Genomic DNA, 8,412 nt, shown 5'->3' on the forward strand with positions numbered 1-8,412 from the left:
CTTGTGCCTAAAGAGCCAATCTTGGATCTTCAGTTTTCTATTTGTAATGTCTCGAACGGTTGGTACTGAGTTCGTAAGACCATTAATTGTACAGCATTGAACCTGTTTTGGACAAAATTAATAATTTTGTTTATGATGCAGGGGCCGAATGTGAGAGCGAGAAGTAGGATGGCCAGAGGCCCGAGTAAGGCGGAGAGCAGGGTAGTTAACCATGGGGACGCACTGAACCAGGATTCAAACCATCCAGCCTCTTGTTCTCTTTCCTTTTTTCGTTTATTTAACCCTTCTCGGACCTTGGCCATAGAATCTCTTACTATTCCTGTGTGGTCAGCGTAGAAACAACATTCTTCTCCTAGTGCTGCACAGAGACCACCTTGCTGTAGGAACAGCAGGTCTAATCCTCTCCTATTTTGTAAAACTACTTCCGAGAGGGAGGTTAGGGATTTTTCAAGCGAAGTGATGGCAGTTTCTATTCTTTCTATATCTTTGTCAACCGCTTCTCTAAGTATACTAAATCCCTTGTTTTGTATAGTTAAGGCCGAGATCCCTGTCCCAGTTCCGATGGCCCCGAGTCCAAATATGGTGGCCAGAGTTAGAGCCCCTGCAGTAATGAGTTCTCTTTTAGTCACTCTTTTAGGTGCTATCCACATCTGGTCTACATACTCAGCTGTGTGGTATATGATTTTTGGGAACACAATTACCATTACACAGAATTCTGACTGATTGAACATGTCCTTATAGAGGCAAGGGGTTAATCCCGCATGAGAACAGAGCCACCATGAGTTATTTGGTGGAATAATCCAGTTTTCTGAAGTATTGAATATATTCCTGTTACTTATGCATAAGTGGCTATACTTTGTTGGCACTGTTCCTATGCATGTCCCATTTCCCATAAGTACTGGTAGTGTAAGGCTGGGTTTTCTCTGTCCCCAACTGCAAGCGTCTGAGTTGTTTGCAGTGCTATAATTTCCTATTATTGCTACTGACTCGTAAAATGGAGGTTTTGTGGAGTAACACAGCCAACAAGCTTCTGTTTTATTGGGTTTAGTATGGTTTAAGGCCTTATAAGTGGTATTTATCATTACCCATAAGGGGTCATCTTTGAATGGGATTTGAATTTTTGGGGTTTTTTCGGGGTCACCTGAGTGGTCGAAGAACTAGTACCCTTGCCCGTGGGGTCAGTAGGCTTACTAGTGGGCCCTGGAGTAGTAGTAGGCTCACTTGTGGCCCTTATTACTGGATTCGGTCCTACTAACACTGGTGGAACCTTGGGTTGTACCTTTAGTTTTATCTGAATAACAGTTGCATAGTAGGGTGGTCCCCGATATAAATAGATTCCCCAATTAAGCCCAGTGGTCCATCTAGTATCTTTTTTCCCGTCTTCTAGAAATTTAATGCGGATAAGGTTACAGGGACCTGTTCCAAAATATTGACCTGCTAGCTTGCGTTTGGGGCAGGGGCTAGCAAATGTCATGTCAATATAATGGGGGTTTACTTTCCATTTGGAGTTCCCATCGTTGGAAGTGATGCAACTCCAGGACTTACAGTAGTACTTTAAAATTCCTCCACATGTGGTGTCAGCGTTCTGTCCGAACCCTGGGCATGCATAGAATCCCTTCTGGCTTAGAGATCCTCGTTCCCCAGGTATGCCGGGGAGTAATCCCATGGAGACAGCTACATCCTCTAGGTTGAAAAATAGGTTGGGCCACCAAGAATTTAAGGGGGTATCTGGTTTTGTGGTGGTATTATAGACTTCATGGGTTTCCCAATTAGAAACCTCCCAAGTTAAAGTATAGGGTATATGGGGGTTGCTCGCAATACTTATCAGTCCGTAGGAGGTGAGCAGGAGCACGCTAATGAGTGTTCCTCCGATCATTGTGGGTCCGGAGCTGCAGCAACAGTCTTGGTATGGGACACCCAGGCCTTTGGTCTCAGCCGGTTTTCGGGGTCAGGTTTTCGACGCAGAGTCAATTTTAAAGGATGGGTCTTACTCTGGTCAACCGTCCAGGCGGTGTTGGCTTCCGGCACGAAGTCTTTTTGAACCGCAAAGGTATCAGCTGGTCGGGCGTGGGTGTAATGGATCCAGGTAGCAATCCCGTCGACTTTGAGAGCAGTGGGTGTGATTAGGATCACAATGTAGGGTCCGTTCCACCGTGGTTGGAGGGTCTCTTGCTGGTGTCTCCGCACGTATACCCAATCTCCGGGTCGGTAGTGATGCGGCTCAGGAGGGGGCCCGTTCTCATAAATGGCTCTCAATCTGGGCCAAACTTCCTGGTGGGTGTGCTGGAGTTCCCTCAGGGAAATAAGAAGTTCATGATCATCAAATTCAGTTAACACATTAGACTGTAGGTTGGGAATTATAGGGGGGGGCACTCCATACATGATTTCAAAGGGGGTTAATCCAAGTTTGTAAGGGGAGTTCCGCACCCTGAACAGAGCGTAGGGGAGTAAGACTACCCAGTTAGCGCCAGTCTCCATGGTCAATTTAGCTAGGGTCTCTTTTAGGGTTCTATTCATTCTTTCTACCTGTCCTGAGCTTTGGGGTCTATATGCACAATGTAGTTTCCAATCGGCCCCAATAAACTGCGCTATCCCTTGTATTACCTTTGAAACGAATGCTGGTCCGTTGTCTGATCCTATTAGGGTAGGGAATCCGTACCTGGGCATGATGTCTTCCAACATTTTCTTTGCTACTATCTGCGCAGTCTCATGCTTGGTGGGGAAGGCCTCTGTCCATCCTGAAAAGGTATCTATAAACACTAGCAGATATTTGTATCCATATTTTCCAGGCTTTACCTCGGTGAAGTCTACTTCCCAATAGGCTCCCGGCCTGGTTCCGCGAGTTCTGGAGCCAGGGTTTTTCCCGTGGTTGGTGGCGTTAGTTAGTTGGCAAGCTTTACAGCTAGTAACTATCTGTTCGATTTTTGTCCTAGAGTCTTTGATGGTGATCCTAGCATGTCTTATTAAGTCTTGCATTTTTCTCGTGCCCATATGAGTGGCTCGGTGCATATTGGATAAGACTTTATTTCCCATTTCCTCTGGGAGGATTATGCTACAGTCCGCTGCTCTCCACCATCCGTTAAGGCACTGAGTCATAGGCAATTTTTGGATCCAGTCTAGGTCTTTTTTAGTGTAGGTGGGACTTTCTGGTAAACTAGCTGGACCGGGGTCTGGTAGGGTGGTCATTAAAGCACAGTCCACCTGTAAGGCCACCTCTCGGGCCACCTGGTCAGCCAGATTATTTCCTCTGGCCACCGGTGTGATCGGTTTTTGGTGGCCTGGGCAATGTATGATGGCTAGTCGTTTAGGCAGCCAGAGTGCCTTTAAAAGAGCCAATATTTCTTCTTTGTTTTTGATGGTTTTCCCCTCTGCAGTTAACAGTCCCCTCTCTCTGTATATAGCTCCATGTATGTGGGCCGTAGCAAAAGCATATCTGCTATCGGTGTACACATTTAGTCTCTTGTCTTTTCCCAAAGTCAGTGCCTTGGTTAAGGCCACAAGTTCAGCCCGTTGGGCAGAGGTGCCAGCTGGCAAAGGCTCTGCCCAAACAGTCTCAGTTTCAGTTGTGACTGCTGCCCCCACGTACCTTTGACCCTGATGTATAAAGCTGCTTCCGTCAGTGAACCAGGTAATTTCGGCGTCTGGCAGTGGATGATCCTGTAAATCTTCCCGAACTCCATGAACCTGTGCCAATATCTCAGCGCAGTCATGGAGAGGGGTATCTAAGTCCGGGTCTGGTAACAGGGAGGCAGGGTTTAGTGTTCTGGTGGGAGCATAAATGATTCTGAGGGGATTTAATAATAGTCCCTGGTAGTGAACCAGTCGGGCATTACTAATCCATCGGTCAGGAGGTTGTTTGAGGACTCCCTCGATGGCATGAGGGGTTGTGATATGTAACTCTTGTCCCATAGTTAACTTATCAGCATCCTTTACCATTAGAGCTGTAGCAGCTATCATACGGAGGCAAGGGGGCCAGCCAGCCGCTACTGGGTCCAGTCTTTTTGAAAGATAGGCAACAGGCCTGGGCCATGGGCCAAGGAGTTGCGTCAGCACTGCTTTGGCTACCCCTTTATTTTCATCTACAAAGAGATGAAAAGGTTTGGAGACATCGGGGAGCCCTAAGGCTGGTGCTGACAACAGGGCGAGTTTAATTTGCTGGAAAGCCTGCTCAGTTTCCTCTGTCCACTCAAAGGGCGCCTGTTCTCGGGTGACCAAGTAAAGAGGCTTAGCCATCTCGGCGAACCGAGGTATCCACAAGCGGCAGAACCCGGCCGATCCCAGGAACTCTCTTACCTGCCTTCGGGTCGTGGGTTGGGGGATGCGGAGAACGGTTTCCTTCCGTGCATCAGTGAGCCATCGTTGGCCTTCCCTTAACAGATACCCCAAGTAGGTTACCTCGGATCTGCAAATTTGGGCTTTCTTTGCTGAAGCCCGGTACCCCAGGGCACCAAGTGTCCGGAGGAGATTTTTGGTGCCTTGCAAGCAAGCTTCGGCAGTCTCAGCGGCGATTAAAAGATCGTCAACGTACTGCAAGAGAGTTACTTTGGGGTTTTGATTCCGGTACTCACCCAGATCCTCGTGGAGTGCCTCATCGAACAAAGTGGGTGAGTTTTTAAATCCTTGGGGGAGCCAGGTCCAGGTGAGTTGCCCATTTATGCCTCTCTCAGGGTCGGACCACTCGAAGGCGAAGAGCTCTTGGCTTTTGGGGGCCAGAGGCAGGCTGAAAAAAGCATCTTTTAAATCAAGGACCGTATACCATTGTTTTTCTGGGCTGAGGGCACTTAGGAGGGTATAGGGGTTGGGTACTGTTGGGTGTATGTCCATGACTCGGCAGTTAACTTCTCTCAGGTCTTGTACCGGACGGTAGTCTGCACTGTTAGGTTTTCGTACGGGCAGTAGGGGGGTGTTCCAGGCTGAATGGCAGGGACACAAGATGCCTAAGTCTAGGAGGCGACGGATATGTGGTGTGATGCCATTTTTGGCCTCCATTGACATTGGGTATTGTCAGACCCGACTTGGATCTGCCCCCGGCTTCAGCTCTATGAATAGGGCTGGGCGATGTTTAGCCAACCCCATACCCCCGGTTTCAGCCCATGCTTCTGGAAACCGCTGGAGCCAGGGCTCTATGTTTTGACTTTGTGAGGGTGGCCCCTGATGGAGTCGATATTCATCTTCTAATCTCAGAGTAAGTATGGTAATGGGTTGGTTGTGAGGGCCAGTCACTTGGGGGCCCCCTGGCGTAAAATGAATCTGGGCCCCCATTTTAGTGAGTAAGTCTCTTCCTAATAAGGGGCACGGGCTGTCAGGGATGACTAGGAAGGAATGGGTGACCTTTCCATTTCCTAGGTCCACAGTTCTCTGGGTGGTCCAGGGATATTTTCTTATTCCAGTAGCCCCTTGGACCCAGGAAGATTTTTCAGAAATTTTTCCATGGGGTCTGATCAAGACCGAATGTTGTGCCCCTGTGTCGACTAAGAATTGAACTGGGTTCCCCTCCACTTGTAGCGTTACCCTAGGTTCGGGGAGGGGATCCGAACCCCGTCCCCCCTATTCTGCATCTTGAGTGAAGAGGGCGGGTGTAGTTTTTGGCTGCCACGGTTTTTGACCATGATGTGGCTTTTTCTTTTTAGGGCATTCTCGGGCCCAGTGGCCTTTTTCTTTGCAATAGGCGCATTGGTCCTTATCTAGGGGCTTGTGTTTATCCAGGGGCTTTTGGACAACAGTAGCCAGGACTTTGGTCATTTTCTCGGTGGCTTTAAGTTGCCTGTCCTCTGGAGTCTCTCTATTATTATAGACACGCTGGGCAATGCGGAGTAAGTCCTGAATCTGTTTTCCCTCCAGGTCCTCTAGCTTCTGGAGTTTCTTTTTAATATCAGTGGCTGCTTGATTTACAAAGGCCATTACAACAGCAGCTTGATTTTCGGGGGCCTCGGGGTTCATGGGGGTATACTGTCTGAAGGTTTCCATTAATCTTTCTAAATAAGCGGCAGGGCTCTCTGTCTTACCTTGTATTACTGAATACACTTTTGCCAAATTAGTGGGCTTGCGTGCAGCAGCCCGGAGACCCGCCATTAGAGTCTGGCGATAAATGCGCAGCCGTCCCCTACCTTCTGCCATGTTGTAGTCCCAGCCATCCTGTGGGGGTCGGGTCAAGGGAAAAGCTGCGTTAATGAGATCAAGGTTAGCAGTGGGTTGGCCGTCATCTCCAGGAACCAGCTTTCTTGCTTCCAATTGAATTCTTTCTCGCTCCTCGGTAGAGAACAGGATTCGGAGGAGCTGCTGACAATCATCCCAGGTGGGTTGGTGAGTAAACATAACGCTGTCTAAGAGACTTATTAAATCTTTAGGGTTGTCAGAAAATCGGGCATTCTGGGTTTTCCAGTTATATAGGTCACTAGTAGAGAAGGGCCACTATTGGAGTCGGGGATTCCCCGTATCATCGGGAGGCCCTATTTCCCGTAAGGGTAAAGCTACGGTGGAGTCAGGAAGGCGGAGTCCTGGCTCACGTGGGGCCCGCCTACGGGTATGTCCAGCCGGCCCTTGGACTTCACCCCCACTAGGCATGGGCGCGGGTTGAGCCTCTCTATTCTCCAGTTCCCCTATGGGCTGGGCTACGGGAGGCCCTGCTGGCGCAGCAGGGATAGGGGCAGCTTGCGGAATAAGAGGAGGAACCTGGTAAGGGGGAGGGTCAAAGAAAGGTAAATCTTGGCTGTCGGGGAGAACAGGGGGTGCAGCTGGAGTTGGCGGCTTGGGAGGGTTGATAGATTTAGCCGCCAGGATTTGGCATGACTCTGCTATTAAGGAAGAGGCCATCCAAGGAGGAGGGTTTTCTACTAAATCTTGCCACACCAGAATATAGGGAATCTGATCCGAGTGACCTTCTTTCCCTGGTAGGAAAATTTTTGATTTTACTTTAAGGACCACAGGGAGGCAGAAGGTTCCCTCTGTAGGCCAATTAACCCCAAAGGTGGGCCATTCAGAGCGGCAATAGGTAATCAACTTCCTTTTGTGAATGTCTAGGCTTAAGCTGTGTCCTCTAGCTTTTACGTCCCTGAAGTTGGCGAGAAGGAGGGAGAGAGGGGTGCTCTGCGTTTGGCCCATATTATGATTCTGAGGAAGAGGAGAGGAGAAGGGGGGCGCCGCTGGCCAGGGGGCGAGAAGGAAAGCCGCAGGGAGCTGAGAAAGGAGGAGAGAGAAACAAAGGATGAAATAATTAATTCTGATCAGCCGAGAAAACACTTAATTCCAATAAAACATCCGACCCATGAAAGAAAAACAAGAACTAACAAAAATCTTTCGCAGCGGTTCCAACTTTCTGGTGCCGTCTCGGCCAGCCCAACAGAAAGGGTTATGGCTAGGACGGCGGTAATTACAAGGGCCCAGGGGTGACAATACATTTAGACTGACAAAGAAGCACTCTTTAGACTGACAAAGAAGCACTCGCGTACTCGCCTGTCCGCGTCCCTTGTGGGAACTTAGGTGCCTCTTAGCATGGGCGGGCAGGTATAAACCCCCTGCTCGGATCAAAAAATTTTGACCGCCTTAAGCCGTATGAGGATCACCGCGGAAATCGGGTTAGAGCCCACTCGAATCCCATAGCTTATGCTGTGGGACTACACATAGGGTAAGTCAGGCGCGTGCCCCTGACTCCCAACAATCATTCCATTCAACAGACAGACACACAGACACACATCACATCAAAATACCGGTAACAATTGGCATGCCTAGATGGTTTTTTTTTTTTTTTTTTTTTTTTTTTAGACGCCTAGAGATATTTCTTAGCACTCTGGAAGTTCATAGAGAAAATGAAAGTATTTAGTTCGCAGGCGTGTTGGGCGTAAGCAGCCCACAGAAAAGAATCCTGATGGGCCAAAAAAGGCCCCCAGATGGACCAAGCAGGTCCCCAGATGGACCAAGCAGGTCCCCAGATGGGCCAAGAAGGCCCCCAGATGGGCCAAGCAGGCCCCCAGATGGACCAAGCAGGTCCCCAGATGGACCAAGCAGGCCCCCAGATGTCAGCGGACGTCTCCAACTGACCCCGGCCGGGTGCCCTATAGCGCGTCCGCCAGGGTCACACCAGCTTCCAGACAGAAGCGGTTCTCCAGAGAAGAAGCACAGATCAGAGAGAAAAGGAAGAACGTTAGAGCCGGCTTACTTACCGATCGGAATCAGATACGACCCATTGACCAGAAGTCTGGTGGGCTCGGGGGAGATCTCGGTGGAACCTCCAAATGTAATGCCCAACGTTCCTAAACCTCCCACAAAAGACCACCAGAGTCGTGAGTCAAAGCCAAGCGGCAAGGGGCGTTTATTGCAGGTTCGAACCTGGACCTCTGCGCACTCGTTGCCGGTGACGCTAAGAGGCCCCGATCAGAGTTGGTATAGGGTTTTTATAGACAGGGACAAACAGCA

At 49.4% G+C, this 8,412-nt stretch overlaps 1 protein-coding gene across 1 annotated transcript; it reads right to left on the reverse strand.

Annotated features, from left to right (window-relative positions):
* Positions 1 to 2,061: 2,061 nt before the first annotated feature.
* On the reverse strand, positions 2,062 to 7,101 carry LOC123583637 (the record flags this gene model as incomplete). The annotated part of the gene is given in 2 exon segments (XM_045450795.1): positions 2,062 to 6,414; positions 6,817 to 7,101. Coding segments are annotated over 2 exon segments (4,638 nt in total), but the record flags the coding sequence as incomplete, so codon positions are not given.
* Positions 7,102 to 8,412: the final 1,311 nt, after the last annotated feature.

Source organism: Leopardus geoffroyi, chromosome B3 (genome assembly GCF_018350155.1).
Source record: "Leopardus geoffroyi isolate Oge1 chromosome B3, O.geoffroyi_Oge1_pat1.0, whole genome shotgun sequence".
Classification (NCBI taxonomy): domain Eukaryota; kingdom Metazoa; phylum Chordata; class Mammalia; order Carnivora; family Felidae; genus Leopardus; species Leopardus geoffroyi.